The sequence below is a fragment of the Podarcis gaigeae genome, assembly GCF_964106915.1.
Source record: "Podarcis gaigeae genome assembly, chromosome: 4".
NCBI classification, from domain to species: Eukaryota; Metazoa; Chordata; class Lepidosauria; order Squamata; family Lacertidae; genus Podarcis; species Podarcis gaigeae.
In genome coordinates, this window is record NC_139677.1 from 10,422,217 (window position 1) to 10,444,397 (window position 22,181).

Consider the following 22,181-nt stretch of genomic DNA (forward strand, 5'->3'; position numbering starts at 1 on the left):
GTATCTCCAAACTACCAAAAGGTTTCACTTAAAACTATCAGCAGAGGGCAGCACACAACTTGAATGTTGGGCCGACAGCAGTTGGGCAGATGCTGGACCAGATAGAAAATCAGTGTCAGGAATGGCGATAAAATTTGGAAATGCACTAATTGGTTGGAGATCAAGAAAGCAGTCACTTATAGCTTTAAGTTCAACTGAATCTGAGTTTAATGCATTATCAGATGTATGTAGAGAACTGGAATTTTATAAGCAACTGGTACAAGAATTGTTTGGAGAATGTTCCCTACCTATCAGAGTGTGGGAAGACAATCAACCTTGTATTAAACTAGCTAAATCAGGTCAATTCAAGGCACACACAAAACACTTGGATATCCGTTATCAAAATGTATGCCAAAGTGTAAAACAAGGTTTAATTGAACTAAAGTATTGTCCAAGCCAAGAAAATCTTGCAGACGGTTTTACGAAAGCTTTGGGTCCGCAATCTCATAAATGTTTCTGTTCAGGTTTAAATTTGAATTAAGGTTGGTACAGCTCAGTGTTACGAGCGAGAGGGGGTGTTGCTATCAAAGGGTTAAAAGGTAGCAGAAATGCTCTAATCACTGAGCAGCTGGAGGTCATTAGGCTTCCAGGAACATGAGTTTGTATAAATAGTCTCCCGTGTGTTTGTTCCTCCCTTCTCCCCTTTTTGGGCGTGTTTGCTGAGATGTGTGGTTCTTCGCCAGGGTTGTTTTTTTTGTTTTTGTAAATAAACCTTATCTTTGAGTTACAAACCGCATGCTCCAAGACTCCTCTTTGAAAAGATACTGCCTCTCCTGCCCTTCTTCAACTGCTGTGCGAAATACTCTGCTGTAGTGGGACTTGTGACGATGGAAGCGCACTGGGCATTTACATTAAACTAATTAAAGTTTAATGGGACAAGGACCGTGAACTGGCCCAAGCCACAAAAACTTTGCCAACCCCTGATATAAACTATTGCCTTTAACCAGGCAGAGGGCCTTCTCGGTAGTGGCGCCCTCCCTGTGGAACGCCCTCCCACCAGATGTCAAAGAGAACAACAACTACCACCAGACTTTTAGAAGACATCTGAAGGCAGCCCTTTTTAGGGAAGCTTTTAATGTTTGATGTATTACATTATTTTAATATTTTTGGAAACCGCCCAGAGTGGCTGGGGAAACCCAGTCAGATGGGCGGGGTATAATTATTATTATTATTATTATTATTATTATTATGCCTGCAAATTCTGGAATAGCATTCATGTTGGTCATAGTCCTATACACACTTGTTAGGGAAAAGTTCCACTTAACTCAACCGGGCTCACTTCTGTAAGGCACTGCACTGTTTCGTAATAAAAACAAGGAGGCTTCTTGCATCTGAAGATTGTGAACTGATGGCAGAAGTTTTTGTGGACTACAGTCTGCAACGTTAAGTGTAATTTTTAATTTTAAATCCTCTTAACAGATCTGCCTGCCAAAAATAGTTGCCAGGGCTGTTTAATATCTCTGTGTTTGTACACGTGCAAATGTGTGTGTCTGTGTGTGTGTGTGTGTGTGTGTGTGTGTGTGTGTATGTGTGTGTGTGTGTGTATATATATATATATATATATATATATGCAGGTTTTGGTGTCCTCGGGTGTCTTCCCGTGTAAAAGTTGGGGTGTCTAGGCGACGTTTCGACGAGGTCTCACTCGTCATCTTCAGGCTGGTGCTTTCGGCTTCTTGTTACTGGAACAGAGCGGGATCTCAATGTTTGAGTTCCTATAAATACTGTAGAGGGGGTGTGGTGTCTAGCCTCCAATGTTCTGGGCAGAGAGGAAGTTCCCAGGCTAGTGTGCCTTTTCTTCTTTTGTTCCTTAATTACTTGAGAGATACCTTGAGTGATTTCTTGAGTGATATCCTGAGTACCACTTAGGTGGGTCATTAGGTGTGGATTAGTTGCTAAAGTCTTTGTGTCTTGACCTCTTGAACTTTGTGAAGAGTTTTCCTGAGAAGATGGCTGTATTGCACTTAGTTGTGCTTTGGCTTGGCTTCGTGTATAGGGGCGAGCTGTGGTTTTGTGGCTTGTGTCAGCCAGATCTGTGTAGGGATTGCAGGGGGGTGCAGCATCCGGAGGTGCCACCATGGATTGGCTACTGGATGGTGTCAGTAATTCATCTGTGGAGAGGGTCTGGGTTTGGGTCTGGTGTGGTTGATTGGTGTTGGCGTTCTGTGTGCCTCTGGATCTGGTGTCAGTTTTTGTGGGGAGGGCTAATTTCCAGATGTCTGGCAAGCGGGATGTGTCGTCACGCTTGTTCATGTCGTCACGCTTGTTCACTCAAGAAATCACTCAAGGTATCTCTCAAGTAATTAAGGAACAAAAGAAGAAAAGGCACACTAGCCTGGGAACTTCCTCTCTGCCCAGAACATTGGAGGCTAGACACCACACCCCCTCTACAGTATTTATAGGAACTCAAACATTGAGATCCCGCTCTGTTCCAGTAACAAGAAGCCGAAAGCACCAGCCTGAAGATGACGAGTGAGACCTCGTCGAAACGTCGCCTAGACACCCCAACTTTTACACGGGAAGACACCCGAGGACAGCAAAACCTGCATTCCTGTACCCGTGAAAATCTACGAAAGCATATATATATATATATATATATATATATATATATATATATATATAATTGTTTTATTAAAAGAACAATTAAAGGCTATAGCCCTAATCATAAACTGTGGAGGAAGTCACATTGGAAATTTGTTTCTGAGTAAATATGAACAGGGCTATACTGTAAACAAAGCTGTGTTTTTTTTATAGGTACCGCCTTAAGTTCCATCATGGAACTCAAACCTCTGTCATTCGAGTTCCCTGACAGTCTCCTGTCCATGCACTAAACAGATCCAGACCTGTTTATCTTCTGCAAAGATCCTGCATCAGATACTGGCAACAGCTGCATCAAAACCTAAAGGGTAATCTACCTGGTCAGCAGAAAATTTAATAGTCCCATGGAAAAAGAATAGTTTTACCCTGCCTGCTAAACTTAGGAGTGATGGCACAGCCTTTAAGGCCTCCTCAGGAAAGGTATACAGAGGTGTGGCATCACCACAGATCCCCACTAATTGTAAAAGATAATTTTGTATTATTAGGAAATTAAAACTATGCATAGCTAACTGTGCTTTCAACAATGAGCGCTTGGGGAAGCTATTGGGTGACTGAACTCTCCCCAATGCAGTGTAGCAATGCTTAGAACTGGCATGACAGCCTTATCTTGCCTCCTGCTTTTTCAGGTTATTTTAGGTATAAATTCTAAGGCAGATAGGACATCAAGAAATAGTTATTTTCTTGTTCAGGATTTGCTTTGGGAATGCTATATATATACATACACACACACACACACACACAAAATAGGTATTCGATTACTATGGTACATTATCTTGCATTCCCTTTCAGCTCTGTTCAAATGCACAATTGCAGTAGCTTAACTATGGCTTGCTGCAATGTCCAAGCTATAAACTATGGTTGATTACTGGCCAGCAAATCAGACTGAGAAAAATACGTTCTGAAGTAGGTTAGCAAACCGTAGTTTGGCATGATGTCTGACTTGAGAAACCATGGTAATATTCACTGTTCTGCTGCAGAATGGAGACAAGTGCAGAGGGAGACAAATAACATAAAATGACAGCAGAAGAACTCTTAACACAGCACTGACCACTCATCAGAAGTTGGGAACCTTGTCTTTCAATGTATTGCACAATTTCAGCCTCTTATTCTGTTCGCTTTATGACTGAAAACCATGGTTGTACCACTAAACACTGATGTTAAGATTCATTTTGTTTTACTGATGAGAGCCAGTGTGGTGTAGTGGTTAAGAGCAACAGACTCGTAATCTGGGGGACCGGGTTCGCTTCCCCGCTCCTCCACATGCAGCTGCTGGGTGACCTTGGGCTAGTCACACTTCTCTGAAGTCTCTCAGCCCCACTCACCTCACAGAGTGTTTGTTGTGGGGGAAGAAGGGAAAGGAGATTGTTAGCCGCTTTGAGACTCCTTAAAGGGAGTGAAAGGCGGAATATCAAATCCAAACTCCTCCTCTTCTTCTTCTTCTTCTTCTTCTTCTTCTTCTTCTTCTTTAGGTGCAAACACAATTTTGATAAGAGAGCTTATTGTCTGAGAGCAAGTTCAAGCTGCAGCTTGCAAGAAGTTTAGAGCAGCTATCGCTGGTGCTTTGCCACCAACAGTACATCTCCAACTCTGATGCGTTGACTGGGAGTCTGTTTGGACTAATAAGGGATCTGTGTAAGGATCTTCCCCTGCTAGCTTGTGTTGTTTGTCAGTGATCAGATTCAAGCATGTTTGTACAAAAGGACTCCAACTTAAAGATATGAAGTAAAGATACAGTAGTATGTAAATTTGTCTACCTCAATCCATTCCCATTCACTCCACCCTCCCGGCTGCGAATATTCTGGATTACACACAGAACCTACCTGAAACAGCATTGTCCTGTTCTTTTCAGAGTCAGAAGGCTGGACGTGGCTTGGGGCACTTGCGTGACGTCTCCGGGATTGTGTTTTCAAACTATTGTCATGAACCTTCCTTTGCATGACACCCGTAACACTGCTGCACCGGGATCTGAACTCCTGCTGCTCATCAAACCCTGAATCCTCCAAAATGCGTTCGGGAAAAGAGACGCGGGAGCTGGCCAAGCTGGCCAGGTTGGGCTGGCTTCCAACTATGAACATCCCGGGGCTACCACCGTTTAGGCCGTCCACCTCCTCAAAGGGACTGTCCAAGGGAGAAGAGGGAAGTTCTCCGTCGCACTCCATAAGATCCGTGATAGATTCCGCATTCCTCTGCTCGCTCAAGAGTTTCAGGCGCTGACGCTCATGCAGGTTGAACTTCTCGATGCAGTCGTCAATCAGGCTGGAAGGCGCCTTTTTGTGTGCCACCATCACTTTGCCACAGTACAGAACCTCAAATTTTTGAGAGTTGTAGAAGGCATCTTCGCTGTCTTTGTTAGGCTTGGCGTCCTCTTTCAGGGCTGCTTTGCAAACCTGTCTTATGCTGCTGATGACATCTGGAACCTTTAGAAAAGGAGAAAGAGAAACATCATTAACAAAATGAAAACTGAAAGGAAACGGAGAACTTTTTAACAAAAAGAGAGGCACTTCCTTTAGGAGAAGGGTGCTGTCTCTGGAGTGGAGGTTTGCCTTACACTAAGGTTGCCAGTGAGAGCTGGACCATAAATAAGGCTGATCGCCAAAGAATGGATGCTTTTGAATTCTGGTGCTAGAGGAGACTTTTGAGAGTCCCATGGACTGCAAGAAGATCAAATCGATCCATTCTGAAGGAAATCAGCCCTGAGTGCTCACTGGAAGGACAGATCGTGAAGCTAAGGCTCCAAAGCTTTGGCCACCTCATGAGAAGAGAAGACTCCCTGGAAAAGACCCTGATGTTGGGAAAAATGGAGGGCACAAGGAGAAGGGGACGACAGAGGATGAGATGGTTGGACAGTGTTCTTGAAGCTACCAGCATGAGTTTGACCAAACTGCAGGAAGCAGTGGAAGACAGGAGTGCCTGGCGTGCTCTGGTCCATGGGGTCACGAAGAGTCGGACACGACTAAACGACTAAACAACAAGGTTACCAGATTTTTTCCAATGAATCTGGGGACACTTTTCAACTTCCAACTAAATAGATGTATTTTGTCAGGGGGCTGATTCGTAAATCCGGGGACTGTCCCTGGGAAACAGGGACGTCTGGTAACCTTACCTTACACTTGCCTTGGATGGGCGTCCAGAAAAAGGGATAACCCAGTCCTTACACATAAGATCTTATGGAAGATTCAAACAATTACCTATAAAATGACCTGATTACCTGGACTGGAGAGTGTGAGGATTAGGGACTGTATGCTCTCTCTGTTTTTGCATTGATTCTAAACAGAATTCAGATATGCCTCTGTAGTTATCAATTGCTCCATGCATTCATGAACAGGACACTGAAAATTCTAAGAAAAACCAAGACAGGGAGTGCATCTCTGTTATCACCTCTCCCCCCCCCCACACACTTCAGTTTGGGCAGGGGACAATGACATCTACTAGAGAAGTATTTGCCACTACTGCAAGCTTGGAGAAGAGGGTTAAGAGCACAAATTTTCTAACTGTGGTCCATGGACCACTAGAACTCCACAAACTTCATTCTGGTAGTCTGCAGCATGTTTACATTGATTACAATTGTATTTGACCGCTTCTTTTATTTCTTATATTACGTTTTATTGATTTGCAATCTGAATTCGATGGAATGCAAACTGAAATACAATAAACTACAGTAAAAGAAATGAAAGAAGTAATAAAATATAATTAAAAACCATACAGCACCTAGCAGAGCACATTACAATTACTATAACAGGCAGAAAAATGGCTAACTGGTTTGCCAAGAACAGTTTAAGCAATTCTACCAACACTTCTAATCACAAGTGTTCAAGCCCTAGAATCCTCAGAAACCACATTCTCCATCATGACTATTAAGCATAAAAAGCATCCTTTCTTACGACAGTAGGATTTTTTGCAACAATTTCAAATTTCCAAGACTTGAGTATGGATAAGAAATTTGTTCATTATAAAGGTGACTTTCTACTTGAACTTCAACATCAGCTTGATCTCACAGGTTTAGAAAAAATACAACCCAATAGTTCATTTATTTACTTTTAGCGTTGACCTATCAAAGGAAAATATGGCATGCTCCCGTAATATAAAAATTCTCCATTTGGAGTTTGAATACATACAATTTTTGGAGAATTCAAGCGACCATGGTAGGTGGTGGTGGCAATGGACAAGGTAGGGCAGCCAATTTTCATTTGATGGGATACGCTTTACAGTAGCACAAAACCACCACTGCATGCAAGCTTATGTTGACCACCATATACATTTGGGATACAGAAAATGGGAAATCCATAGTTATACAATACTTCAAGTGAAGAAGCCTGTGAATAGTATTAGTTCTGCCACACATCTCACATATAAAAAGCTGAATATATTCTGCTAGTAAATTTCCTCCGAAAGATGAAATGCTATACACATAACACACTAGCTGCATTAATATTTTCTCTATGAATTTTTTAGGTAAGCGCTTAAGATTTAGTAAGCTAGAAGCTTCTCCTATTCCATATGTAACAAAGTGGTACCTTGTTATTAGCATTTCAGCAGAACAGTGAAGGCATTCTCAAAGTTCTACAGAACTCCAGAAACAGAAAGAGGACTGTATTTAAAGACTTTCTTCCTCTGCAAGGAAAAAAAGTATCTCTTGCTACAGAATTGGCAGCTATTTTGCGGCATTTCCTTAGACACTCTGTTCACAGCAACAGTTGCATAGTTTTTCAAGGAACAGTCATTACAGATTCAAAAGCAGAGTGTTTCCTGATATTTAAAACACAGGAAGCACATATGCTGTCAAGCATTTAACTATCTACAGGCCCTTTTAGTTGCATTCTTAAAGCTATATAATTAAAACTAAACTAAAGTTTAAGTATTTTGCAGGTATAAACATGGATGGATTGTAAACTATGGGTAATATATTGTATCATGCACACAGATGTTTAAAATTCTCCTTAAATTGTTCACATGTGAGCGTCTCTGAAATACATAAACCCAAGTGTTATTACTTTATTTTTGTTTACACTCATGTAAACACTGGACAATGGTGCTAACTGATGCAAAGAGCCCTCACTTCGGATTACATGATTTTATAAACATTAACTCAAACTTCTGCTTAAAAGCATTATCCAACTGTGACTCTGCTTCCAAGATCAAAGTGGAAAGTCTGCCATCTACTCATTAAGTGTTATTATATTGATCATAAAGATGCACATAAAGTAGGTAAAACATATTCTTATTTCTGTGAGCAAGCATAAACAAGCTTTGTATCTAAAGGAGCAGGTTTATTGATTGCTCAAGACTGCAGTTGCCAAGGGATGTATTATTTTGCTCTACAAAGACAGGTGCAATTTATAAGATTTTGAATTCAAAGCTATTGGGGCACCGAGCTAGTTTAGCAGTCTCTATTTATTGAGAGCACAACCTGTAGGAGATAGAAGGCTGGAGAGAGAGAGAGAAGCAAAAAACCAATGGTACTGATGCATCAGGTTTGGACCAAATGGATTTTTGGTACGACATCAGCTTTGCTTAGGAGACCAGGGAAGAAAGAGCAATATATATAAAGGCTCTTCCTTTTGTTAGGGCAAACTTGACTCACATTGACTCACAACTTGACGGGGGGAATCTTTCCATTGGCCAAGCTGATCTCAAAAAAGGAGGGCAGTTGCTGGAGGGAGGCAAACCAAGATGCAGGAATTACAACAGACACATGCAGGCTAACTGCAAACTGTGAACACAGAAGCAATGCTCAAACATGGCGGAAGCGTTCATGACCCAGAGCACATACATTCTTGACGTTATATGTTCAGTGCAGAGAATGCAAGTTTCATCAATTTATGCCAAATTTCCAGTCACATCCATTCCTATTTATAAGGGTTGGGGTGGCGGCAAACAATTATTCTCCATTGGCTCTTCTTAACTTCTCATCACCTTTAGCAAGAGTAAATCACAATTGTCTTGTGTTGAACCCTCATGTCCCATTACATGAGCATTGGTGTTTGTCCTGATCTGTGTACAAAACACTCAACAACTTTATTCTGTCAATCCTTTTTCACACCGAAGTGTTTCGAAGCAATTTACGTAACAGAACCAGAAACAACAACAACAAAATACCCCTTAAAACCAAATAAGAAAGAGCAGTGAAAGATCACCTAAAGTGCTCATCCAAAATATATATATGAAAGGAATGATACACATAAACATGGAAGAAAAAAAGGAGAGAAAGATAATCAAACATTAAAATGAAGGAGAAGGTGGAAAGGGGGCAATATTACAAAACTCTCCTGCAGTTTTATTCTACCTTGTCTGCCAACATTACAAGTGAAGCAGATAATATAACTCTTATAGTCAGTCTGGGACTTGTTGCAGCTTTGATGGATTTCCACCCTTCATTCTTCCCATCAAAGGATGGAATCCAGATGGAAATGACTATCAATAGGGCATCTTTGTAACTCCAACTGCAATGTTTAAGCACAATACTATGCCAGCCTGAAGGAATGAGATCATTGCAACCGACTAAATCTTGCTGTCGGATACTGCCATAATAACCATCCTCGCATGTATTTCTTGCACCAAATCAAATCCTAGCTTTTTTATTTATTTACTGCACCTGTGACAAGTATTTTCAAGTTTACTTCGGCAACATAAAGCCCCAACTCTCAATGAAGTACTAAACCACTCTAGGATGGACCACATATGACAGCGGCTGAGTACTTAAAAAAAAATAAAAAATTCCCTGTGCATACTATTTCAGTGTCAGGGAAAAGGGATTTAGCCTAGCCTTCCTCCTGACATGCTTAATAACCATGTGTAGGGAATTGCTCCAGAGGTAGTTTTATGGGGTGCAGTGTGGTTTTAGTGGGGTGGATATATTGTGGATAATAAGAATAATATTAACTTGCATGCAACTCTCCCAGGTGCCTCAGACTGCACCTCCAGGCAAGCAGGCTCTTTTCAAGATATGTCTGAGCAGGTGAGCAACATAAACTGGGAAGTGAAATATCTCCAGAGCAGGAATCTAGGTCAAAGATAGGAATTGCCATGCCTGTATTTACTCAGTTAAAGGTAAAGGTAAAGGTACCCCTGCCCGTACGGGCCAGTCTTGACAGACTCTGGGGTTGTGCGCCCATCTCACTCAAGAGACCAGGGGCCAGCGCTGTCCGGAGACACTTCCGGGTCACGTGGCCAGCGTGACAAAGCTGCATCTGGCGAGCCAGAGCCGCACACGGAAACGCCGTTTACCTTCCCACTGGTAAGCGGTCCCTATTTATCTACTTGCACCCAGAGGTGCTTTCGAACTGCTAGGTTGGCAGGCGCTGGGACCAAGCAGCGGGAGCGCACCCCGCCGCAGGGATTCGAACCGCCGACCTTTCGATCGGCAAGTCCTAGGCGCTGAGGCTTTAACCCACAGCGCCACCTGCGTGCCATTTACTCAGTTAAGCTTCAATAAATATCTGGAATCATGTGAAACACAGAAACACCCACAAACTCATAACAGTACAAGTATATACAATTACATAAGGATATCACCCCCAACCTCCAGAACTTTCTTGAAGTGTGAATGTTTGTGGCACCATGTGCAAATGTCCCTTCCCCCCATGTAGCCTCATCCTGATAAATAGCAAGTTTATCCTTCACCATTAACAAATGAACTACACATCTCTAGCACAGATTCTCTATCAGCCGTTATTCTCCACAAAACCACATTCCAGAATGTCTATGCTGAAAACATTTCTGCTTCTGTTTAGGAGGAAAATAGGCCAGCCTCAGCTTTTGCAATCAATATTACTTCTCATTTTCTGAGCTCTGCATCTATATTTGAAAACTTAATGTTCCACTACCACATCAACACAGACTTCCTCCCTCGTAATGATCTTTTGAAGAGGCTGCTATATTACAACACACAGCCCTGAACACCTGCTAGAAATCCATTAAAATTATACTTGTGTTGGCAGCAATTATTGAAGACAAGATGTAAGAAGTGAAGTCAGAAGAACTTCATGCCCAAAATATAACTGAGTGACAAAGCATAACCCTCACAAAACCAAGATATCCAACACATTTGCTTCCTTTATGGGCATATAACGTGTTTTGCTTCCACACTAACCCCTGTTCACTCATTTTTAAAGAGGACTCCACAAAACACAACTGGAGCATTTTAATTCTGAGGTAGATTTCTTCATCTTAAGTTCAATAAACAAGCAGGCCAGAGTTAAGACACACACAAGCCCTCCAGGCGAGCGCAGTCCCTGGTACAGTTTCCTGTTTATTTCAGCTTTATTTCCGAACCCAGTCCTAGCAATACGAAAACTAGTCTTGAACCGTTGGGCAAAGCATTTCTGTTTACCTAGCAATTTGCGTCTGACGTACTTTAAAACGCTGCCCTCTGCATAACCCAAAGTAGGAATGCGGGCATAGCCATCTACAGAGTTAGGTCTGCAAGAACTTGTCTTGCACACATTTTAATAAAGGTGATTTTATCTGTGGCCTTGAAAGACTGGCTGTTCTGGCTCGTCTCCAGATTTTAAAAAAATACAGATATGTGCAGAGGAGCTTCAATTAATGGATACTATAGGAATGCAGGTTGTTTCCAGTTCCAAGAGGTTCCTGCCTCCAAAAGGTTTTTCCTGCATAAACCCCCTGGCAGGTCGTGGTGTCCTTCAGTGAACACCAAATTTTTCCACCAACTGCCGCCCAAGCAATTCAATTGCGGGATACGGCCACTGACTAACTGAAGGTTTACATACTAACAGTATGGAACAATCACTTCCCAGCTGAAGAATGATCAAGGATCTCATACATTTAAAAGCATAACTTAAAGGTAAAGGGACCCCTGACCATTAGGTCTAGTCATGGCCGACTCTGGGGTTGCAGCGCTCATCTCGTTTTACTGGCCAAGGGAGCCGGCGTACAGCTTCCGGGTCATGTGGCCAGCATGACTAAGCCACTTCTGGCGAACCAGAGCAGCGCACGGAAACACCATTTACCTTCCCGCCGGAGCGGTACCTATTTATCTACTTGCACTTTGACGTGCTTTCGAACTGCTAGGTTGGCAGGAGCAGAGACCAAGCAACGGGAGCTCACCCTGTCTCGGGGATTTGAACCGCCGACCTTCTGATCAGCAAGTCCTAGGCTCTGTGGTTTAACCCACAGCGCCACCCGCGTCCCAAGAGCATAACTCAGGCCCATTCAATTCCAGAGAGATGAGTTCTCATGAGCAGTAGAAAATGCTTTGCAGAGAAACTAGCACATAGGGATTGGGGAAAGTAAACTCACATTTAAAGACAAACCTAGCACATCTGCACTTTCCAAAACAATCTCTGAACCAAAGCACAGTCACATCTTTATAAATATGCACTTCTCTGAATTTTGCAATGCAGTTCTCCAGTCACATAATATGTACAAAAAGGCATATACTTGGGCAGTGGTATCCAGCATGGTGCCCTCCAGATGTTTCAGACTACAAATCCCATCATCCTCAATCAGTGGCCGAGCTGGTTGCAGCTAATAGGAGTTGTAATCCACGACAGCCACCATATTGGGTACCCCTGTACGAGTGTACATAAGATTGCATACATTGGTGAAATGTTAGTGGAAAAATCTCAAGAAAATGCATTGTAATAGGAAAACGGCATTCTAAAAATGACTCTATTAAGAAAAACAGAACAAAAAATGTGTTCGTCAGGAGAAATTCATACTGAAAGGCATGAGTTTGCATGAGGATTTTTATTTTTTAAGGCAGATTTCCTGTAGTAACGCTAAGAACTGATTTTTAAGATTGAGAAATTGGGAGTGGCTGGGGCAACCCAGTTAGATGGGCGAGGTACGAATAAAAAAATTGTTATTATTATTAAATTATTAAAGGGACTCCAAGCAGGGCTTGCAGTCAGAAGTGGTACACACTGGGCATGGGTTTATTATCACGGGGAAAACTAGGCCAAGTACTTGCTCTGTGCAATACCTGGATCAGAGATGGGTACTCTCTTCCATTTGCAGGATTGGGCCTGATCCAAAACCTCACTAAGAGCTTTAGTGAACTGAGTGCTCCCAAAGGCACAGGAGGGTCCTTAAGAAAATAAAAAAGATATTTCTGCAAGTGAAACAATGCATTCTACCGACAGGCAGCGTAGGACTTACAGAAGGTATTATGAAGAATTCATTATCACAGCTGCATGCTCCAAATTAATTCAGAACCAAATACTACAGCAAAACAGCATCTCTCTCTCTCTCTCTCTCTCTCTCTCTCTCTCTCTCTCTGTGTGTGTGTGTGTGTGTGACACATCTCCATGCTGCAAGGTGTCACTGCTCATCACTTATAAGAACAGGAAACTAGTCAAGACATATTATTAGAGTAAGACAGAACAAACAGACATAAAGCTGCTGTTTTCTGCTGCAGCTATACAGCGGTACCTTGGTTCTCAAACTTATTCCATGCCGGAAGTCCGTTCCAAAACCAAAGCGTTCCAAAACCAAGGTGCACTTTCCCATATAAAGTAATGCAAAATGGATTAATCCATTCCAGACTTTTAAAAACAACCCCTAAAACAGCAATTTAATATGAATTTTACTATCTGATGAGACAATTGATCCATAAAATGAAAGCAATAAATAATGGACTGCAGTCACACAATCAATCAATCAATCAATCAATCAGTAGCTGAACTGGGTTCCACCCAGTCACAAAAACAACAACAAAAAGAGCCACAAAAACGCAAAATAAACAGCAAAAACAGATAGATCTCAGTGTAACACTCAAAACGGAAGTGTGGTACTCAAAACAGAAGCGTAAGACTCAAAATGGAGCACGTTTGGCTTCTGAAAAAGTTCGCAAACCAGAACACTTACTTCCAGGTTTGCAGTGTTTGGGTTCCAAGTCATTTGAGTACCAAGGCGTTTGAGAACCAAGGTACCACTGTACATCCCAAAAGGTCTAATTCAAGCAGCAGTAGTAAGCAGTGAATCAGAGCTGTGTGTTTTTCTGCTGCTCATTTTCTTGTGGCAATTATCCTTTGCACATTTATGGAATAGTGAAACCTCCTCCGTCTTTTTGCATCCATGTAACACGTGTTGCACATTTAATAAGTTAAGGTTTTCAAGCTTTGTGAGGCTTGAAGAGGAAAGAACCTAAATCGAAACATGGAACTGACTAAAACGACCAGCGGCATCTGTTGCTCCGCTGCCTAATACTGTCTGAAACCAAGAGAACTATTCTGAGTGCCTAATAGGTGTCAAGGCTTGAATTTGGCAAAAAAAAAAAAAAAAAAAAATTGGTCCTCTTTGCCACTGAACAAACTGCTTTAGGAACCAAGGCAAGTTTTGAAGGCATTTGCAAAATGGGATTGCAGGTTACTGTGAAAAAACAATGCAAAATCCTACTGCGCATGTCAAAGCTCTTGGGCACGCCTAATGCAACTGTTTGGATCCGAGCCATTACATTTAATCCACCTTGCAAATACACAAAGCACCCCGCTTCGTAACTTATGAAACCAACTTTCAACCAAGTTACTCATACAATTCCCACATCAAGATGATTTGGTTCTTGGCCTCAAATGCCTGCATCCAGCAGGATAATTAATCTGATTTATTGCTCTTCAGAGTCTTAACGTTTTCTCCTACTAACAAGAACTGAACTATATAAGGTTAATTAGTTTTCCCATCAACAGCCTTTTAACTTCCATCAATCACTTCCTTTTTTTTTTTTTAAAGCAACATCATTTCTGGGAAAAGAACTGTAAAAGACAACAACTTCCAGGGCAAAAGGCAACGGAATCCTGACATTTTTGAATGACCAAGCGGAAAACTGACCGTTAAACTCTGAAAGCCAAATATTCCTCAAGTATTTTCTTTGTCAGAACAGAAACCAGGATGTAAGTTTTGTTGCTTGTGCACAACATTTCATAATAACATCTCCCACTTCAACACTAGCTGCTATGCTTAAACAATCACCCAGATTTTGCTTTTGAAACATCCTGCTCTCAACCAGGGCTGTACAAAAACCCAAAAAACCAATGACATCTAGTTTCAATTTTACTCAATAGCATAGCAATCTGGTAGGGTAGAACCAGGGCTTTTTTTCTGACCGGGACTCAGTTTTGGCACCTCTCAGGTGGGCGCCATTACCATTATAAGAGAACAAGGGTTTGTTCCTGCCCCTCTTTTTTCTAGAAAAATAGCACTTGATTTCCTTAAGCACAGTTTTTTCCCAGTCCTGGTTGGTGCCATTGCTTCTACTGGTGGTAGATATGATATCATGAGTTTTCAACACAAAGTGCTGAATTAATCACAGAGTGATTTCAGCCAAACGGGGATCACACAAATATATAATTAAATTTACATGGATTACATCACTGAGGCTAATGAAGTCAATTGAGCAAAAGGGAAAGGGAAGATCAAAATGTTCCTTTCTTTAGCAAGGAATATAAAAACACACACCAGTTATTTCTTTCTTTCACACATTGTTACCGCATTAACAAGGAATATATTAAACATAAGCAAAATAAGTTGTTAACGCCACCAAAAAAACTTACCAAAAGGATAAATCTAGTAAGTCAGAAAAACGTCAAGCTATAAAAAGACACATCTATTGTCATATACAGTACTTTGTCATCATGAAGTACTTAAAACGACAATGTCTTCTCCGTAATTCCTGCATTAACAATCTAATACTAAACTTGGCCTTCATTCTGAAGTGTGTTTCATTTTTTTATATATATATAATTTTTATTAAGGGTTTTTTAATTTCAATATAAATAAACAAACAAAAATATTACATATCATAACATCTTTTCTTATCTCCTTTGGACTTCCTCACATCTCCCGCTCCTGCGTTCCAAATTATAAAATTTAAACCAGCAATTTATCACCTTGTCTCCATCCTAACTGTCTATTTTTCCAATGTTATATCTCAAATTTTAGATACCTTTATTTCCCTCTTAGCCTAATAATTATCTAAAAAGATTTTTTTTTCTTAAATTTAATTTGTCTTCATAATTCACCTCATCTGTTTTGCTGGTGCCAAATTGTTTATAGTCAAGCATCCTGCTTAACATTCATACAATTTACAATATTTTTGCAAATAAATCTTAAATTTTTTCCAGTCTTCTTCTACTGTCTCCTCTCCCAGATCTCGGATTCTGCCAGTCATCTCGGCCAGTTCCATGTAGTCTATCAGTTGCATCTGCCATTCTTCCAGTGTGGGTAGATCTTGGGTTTTCCAATGCTTGGCGACAAGTATCCTTGCTGCTGTTGTTGCGTACATGAAAAATATTCGGTCCTTCTTTAACACCCCTTGGCCGACAATACCCAAAAGGAAGGCCTCTGGTTTCTTAGAGAAGGTATACTTAAATACCTTTTTCAGCTCATTATATATCATTTCCCAGAAAGCCTTCACTCTAGGGCAGGTCCACCAGAGGTGAAAGAATGTTCCTTCATTTTCCTCACACTTCCAACATTTGTTATCAGACAAGTGGTATATTTTTGCAAGTTTGACTGGGGTCATGTACCATCTATATATAATTTTCATTACATTTTCTTTCAAAGCATTACATGCAGTGAAATTTAGCCCAGTAGTCCACAACCTTTCCCAGTCCTCAAACATAATATTATACCCAATGTCCTGTGCCCACTTTATCATAGCTAATTTAACCGTTTCATCTTGTGTGTTCCATTTTAGCAGTAAGTTATACATTCTTGAGAGTATCTTAGTCTTAGGCTCTAACAATTCCGTTTCTAACTTCGATTTTTCCACCTGGAATCCTAGCTTTTTATCATGTTTAAAAACTTCTTTAATCTGAGCATAATGTAACCAGTCTCGGACTTTGTCTTTCATTTTCTCCTGACTCTGCAATCTGAAGTGTGTTTCAAAGCGGTTTCAAGAGAAACTACTTGAAAACACACTTCAAAGCAGTGTTAGAAACTCAGATATAGAAGCTAATCGCCAAATGGCACCTTAAACTTTGGTTACGGTTGCCACAAAGGAATGTCTAGGTGGCATTGTTGTAATCATGAAATTTATTCTTATTACAGTGGTACCTTGGTTTTCGAACATCTTAGAAGCTGGATGTTTTGGTTTTCAAACACCAAAAACCCAGAAGTAAATGCTTCCATTTTCCAATGTGCCTTGGAAGTCGAACGGCTTTTGCTGCATGTACCTGTTATTTTTTCCAGTTTTCTGCAGGCCGCCCTTCGCACCTCGGTTTTCAAACATTTCGGAATTCAAACGGTCTTCTGGAACAGATAACGTTCAAAAACCAAGGTACCACTGTATTATTATTATTTTCATTCCTATACTACTTTATATTTTAAGGGGGGGGGGAATCTCTCCGTGTTTTACAACACATTAAAACATCAAATAAAACAATCCAGAATAAAACAAATTCAAGCTTCAAGGAAAATATTTCAGATGGAGTCAGTCACAGCCTCTTAACCTCCCTGACAGGGTCATTGTAGGGATAAATTGAGGAGGGGATGAACCATGTAGTTCTTGGAGGAAAAGTTGGAATTTAAATGCAATAAATGAGCTCTTCTGCTTACCTGCTTAAGAAAGCTGGAGGGGCCAGCCAGGTGGAGATCTCATTGTAATCTTGGCATCCAGAGATCTCCATGTGGTTGAAACTGGACCAGCACCAGCTGTAAAACAGGCCTAATGCCTGGGGAATTTCTAGCACTGGCTGAGAGACATCGCCTTTGAAACTAGGAAAACACTCTTCAAAGTGAAGGCTGCACCTATACCTGCCTCCCACCCAATGTCTTATGTGATGTCAAGGATGTGGTACGGATCCACGGTTGGGAAGAAACAGACTCGCAGGTCAAATGGGGACGTCTGCTGGGCCAACTTACGCCTGCGGGTTGTGGCTTCCTCACCCTTGTACAAAAGAGATGTTTTGATAATTATATCCCACCATTTTCAGTAAAGCTTAAGAGCTTATTAGTACCTTTCCTTAAGGTCACTCCAATGTCAGTGCTGAGGAGCCGCTATTTTGCCACACGTCAAAACGAGTTATTCTTGGAAATTAACATATTGCAAGAAACTACACTGTAAACACTGTAAGTCCATTCATTCCCTGAAGAAAAGAGTTCCTTCCCAAGTAAAGTTACGAGGCTTAATAAACCAACAGCGTTTTGCAATTATGTGGTCTACTTTCCTTCCTCATCTGGACCACAAGCAATAAAACACTCAGGTTTACATAATAACTGAACATATATTTTCATATATGGCAGTAAAATGGAAGAGGAGAAGACGAGGACAAAACCGATCTGACCAGCTTTAGACTGCGGCTACAGCAAAGTGTCAACGTTTATTCAGAACATTCTCATCTGCATCAAAGTAGTATTATTTAGTTTAGACGGGATGAACTATTTATTTTCAAGAGAATTGGTCCTTGCAGAGAATGGATGCTCTATCAAGTACACAGGGCTTGTGTTAACACCTTGCTAAAACTTGTGAAAATCATTGGTTTTTAATAGCATCCTGGTGTACAGAATTAAGCAAGCAAAACTTTTTGTTAGTACTTTGGTCTTGATCGAAGAGCTACTCGTGACACTCCTCAGCTTTACCTAACGCCCGCCATTTTGAATAGATGGTTCTCCAGTTTACAGAGTGAAGTGCTTCTATTAATTCTCTCGAGTCCCATAAGTGGTCCATGCTGCATAGGATTGGGAGTGGGGTAGGGGTGGAGAACAGGAGGTTGCTTGAGAAGAAGTCATCCAAAACCTCCTGAGGCAGGCAGAGTTCCTTGGCACACTCCTTGGATCCTGGCATTTGCCCATGCCAGGAATAACAAAGTGTTGAAGCAGCTCAAGACTAAGCAAGTGTATTATGGGCTGAGATCCACTGCCTTAGGTGTGTGCCAAGAAGAACATCAGCTTCTTTATTTCTAAAACAGTTTTGATGGATCTTCAAGACTGTAGGGGCGTTGGCTTAAATGGGTCAGTCCTCCCACATTGATGGGACAGAGAGTATCCATATTGATTGCAGATTTTTTTTATTTTAAAGAAATCACATTTGTGAAATAAAGAAACCAGCAAGGCCAAGCAATTCAACAGATCGTATCGTAATGTGACGTGCCTACTACTAAACACAAACAAAAACAGGTTCAAACCAAGATGTAGCCAAGATTCGGTCAGCGTGGGTGACCCATTCCAGATCCACTAGTGGGAAATAAGTATAGCAAAGTGAATAGTTTAATATGCTTTAAGAGTCACGATTACTTTCAGTAGAGGCCATTTCTAGTCTCTGTTCAAACCAAGAACCACAGGGCCTATCCGCTGAGGAAGTCGGACTTAGTAACTTTAGAAACTTTTGGCAATTTTAAAGTCTGCTACAGAAGCGGCCTGGGATACTGAAATGCTCCCCTACTGCTTTCAAATATTTTCAGTGCCTGATTTATGCCATGGTATATTTGTTAGGCTTTGACCTCAAATCTCTGTTTTTGTTAGGGGGAAAAAAATATCCAGTCTGCTCTGTCTGAAGCCACCCGACTGATTATACTAAAGTTTCTTCAGGTGAGCCCCCTCAAGATTGGGGGGGGGACTCTGCTCCTTCCTCACATACTTTGGGGGGGGGTATAAGCTGCCCTCAGTCCCACAGAGTTGGTGCGTATGGTGCCAATCTGCTTGTTCTCAAGTCTTCCCAATCTGCTTCTCCTCCTCTTCCAACTGTGGCTGCTAAACCATGTCTGGTCGTAGATCCTGATGGAACCAAGGGTGCCATGACAGTAATTCGTGAACAATACACAATCTCACCACTGATTTACCTACTTGCAGCTACACACTAGGTTTATTTCCTCCACCTACACACCCCTTATCAATTTCAGCTTGGTCCTTGGCTGAAGCATCAACATAAGACTTATTATACGCACAGAATTCCATTGAACTCAAGAGATCTGCAGAGGCTTTAGCTACTTACAAAACTTAGATCTTTTGCATGAAGGGGTTATTGCCAGGGTACAGAACACGTAATTCAAGAAGTGCCCATCAGGGTGGCGTACAGATTCCAATTAGTGCTACAGCTATAGAACAAACACTGGGCTACACAGCAGACTTGAACATGCTGCCTGCAACGATTAGGCATAAAATCCATTAACGCTTGCACGTTACCCTAGAGTAATGCTACTGACATGAAAGTGTCACCAGAAGCCCATTAAGCTGCTCGTTTTCACATTTCTTCACTTCCCCAGTAACTAAACAGGGAAAAGAATGATGAACAGCTACTGCATGCTTTGATAAATCCTAGCTCTCTGGTGTTTTGGAGACTTGGTGGCTTGCAAAATCTTGTTTACCATATTAGTAAATGTTTGAAGATTGAAGTTTAGAACAGCGGTGCTCAAGGCATATTCAGAGGAAGATTTTCATTGAGAAGCCTCGGATAGGACCATCAGCACCAGATAAAGTTCGGCAAGGCACAGCTTTGTTACAGATCTTCCCCCTACAACGCATCGCTCCCACAGGCCATGCAATGTGATAGACAGCCCCAACAAGCCAGGACAATGCACTGCATAAACTGAGTGTGCACTTCAAACCAGACGTCCCCGTTTCCCGGGAACAGTCCCCGGGTTTACAAATCTGTCCCCGGACAAAATCCATCCCTGGAATGTCCCTGGATTTCATTTAATGTCCCTGGATTTATATTTTAAGTGTTGTAGATGTAGATTTATTAGTAGGGAATGAATGTTGGTTCAACGGCACAAGACACATTGTATGGGGACTTCCAGCGAGGCAAAATGGCGGGCGCCACAGCAGCGAACCGCTCCTGAAGCTAGCCAGAGACAACTGCGCTACCAGGCTGGCTCTGGGCTGCTGAGACTGCTGCTGCCGCCGCCAATGCCGAGGGGAAACCGGGGGTGCCTGATGCGTCAACTGGGGGAACCGCTGACCCCCCATGTGACCCAAATCGAGCCAGGAGTGAGAGCGCCGGGCCAACTGCCCAGCAGTGCTCCAGAGCCAGGAAAACCCTGGAGCCGCCGCAGGGAAAAGGAGGAGTGGAGAAGGAGAAGGAAGAGAGAGAAAGAGGAAAGAGAAAAAAGAGGGGGGGGCGAACTTGTTGTGTCACCACCACTGAGGAGGAAAGGCAGGAGAGCACCGGGAAGGCAAGGGCACGTGGCCGAGCCCAGGCCCGGCCCAAGCCTGCTCCACGGCAGCTAGTGCTCCAAGAGAGCAGGCCAGGGCCCCACAACAGAGGAGACCACAGAAGACAAGATATTTTTTTAATAACTTTCTCTCTCTCTCTCTTTTTTAAAAAAAGTGTTCCCAGATTCTTTGAAAAAAATCTAGTAACTTGACTTCAAACACTTCCTAGAATCCAAAGCACGATGTGCAAGCTTGGTTCCTGGGGCCAGGTTCCTCATGAGACAAGTTTATAGACGAAGGGTTCCCCAAAAGTTTCTGAAGCCAGCACCGCTCCAAAACAAGAGCACCATATAAAAGGGATGGCTAAATTTAAATGTTTTTTTCCCTTTACCTGCCATTAACAGGGGCTGTAACAGCATTAAACATGGCACTTGCAATGACACCAACTCCAAACGTAAGAAAGATGCAGTTATGTACTCTCAGAGTGAGAAAGAGTAGCCACTGAAGCAGCTATATTTCTATCTCTAAAAAGGAAGAAACTAGTCATTGCAAAACTTGCTTTGATTTCACTCATTTACTGAGGGAAAACAGAAAAGCTTAGCTTTATTTTATTCCCTTTCAGGTTTGTTCATACTAATGTTACTTCCTGAAAAGCCAGTACTAGTTAAATATTGCCAGAATTGAGACCCAAACCTTGACATTACTCCCAATCACATAAAAGAAAATGTACAAGGCCCCTTTTCTATATTTATTACAAACAGGGATATCTAACTACAAGTTTCCAGAAATGTGAAAAGTTGTATTTGCCTCTTTAAATGTGCCCTCGGTTAGACTTATGTATGATAAATCATTCCAAGGCTGCAGAAAAAGAACCAGAGCTATGAATACTTACTTTAGCTAAACATTTTATTCTGTATCTGGTTACAAACTGAAATACAGCACAAGCTTCCATGGTAAAAAAAGCCAGAAAGCAAAGGATGTTGTATCCGAAGTAGAGTAAGGCAGAACACATTTCAGAGTTGCTATTTTAAGGATACTACTATAGGATTATAGGATGGAGACTACAGACAGAAAAAGTATTTAAACCATATGGGAAGTTTTCTAGTTCAGCTCTTAAGCAGCAAGATGACTGAAGCAATTAAGCTACCCAACATACACGGGTGGCCAAATGATTCAATAAACAAGGCCAGCTGCTCAAGTGCTTCTGTAAGCAATGAGATGTTCAGAAATCAGCAGGTCAACATTTTCTCTGTACGGAATGAAACATCATCACCAAATAATTTCTGCACATCAAGCTGTTGTTGAAGGCACAGCCACAAATAACTGAAAGAATCAGCCAATTCTATTAACCCGCTCCCACTCTGGCAGCTCAGCCTTACACATGTTGAATCAAAAGAAACCTCTAATGAGTTCAGCAGGACTTACTCGCAAGTATGTATGCAGAGGACTGCATTTTCTTTCTCAGCAAATTAAGTTGACTACATCCTAAACAGAAC

The 22,181-nt window shown here is 41.7% G+C and overlaps 1 protein-coding gene across 4 annotated transcripts in view; it reads right to left on the minus strand.

Moving 5' to 3' along the window:
• Positions 1-22,181, minus strand: part of TBC1D4 (TBC1 domain family member 4) — a gene marked incomplete at its 5' end in the record, with an annotated part of 100,869 nt that overhangs the window by 54,127 nt on the left and 24,561 nt on the right. For all 4 annotated transcript variants that reach the window (XM_083737772.1, XM_083737773.1, XM_083737774.1 and 1 more), the window contains one exon: positions 4,458-5,054. In XM_083737772.1, coding sequence (XP_083593898.1) covers positions 4,458-5,054 — 597 coding nt within the window. The remainder of the gene's footprint in view (positions 1-4,457; positions 5,055-22,181) is intronic.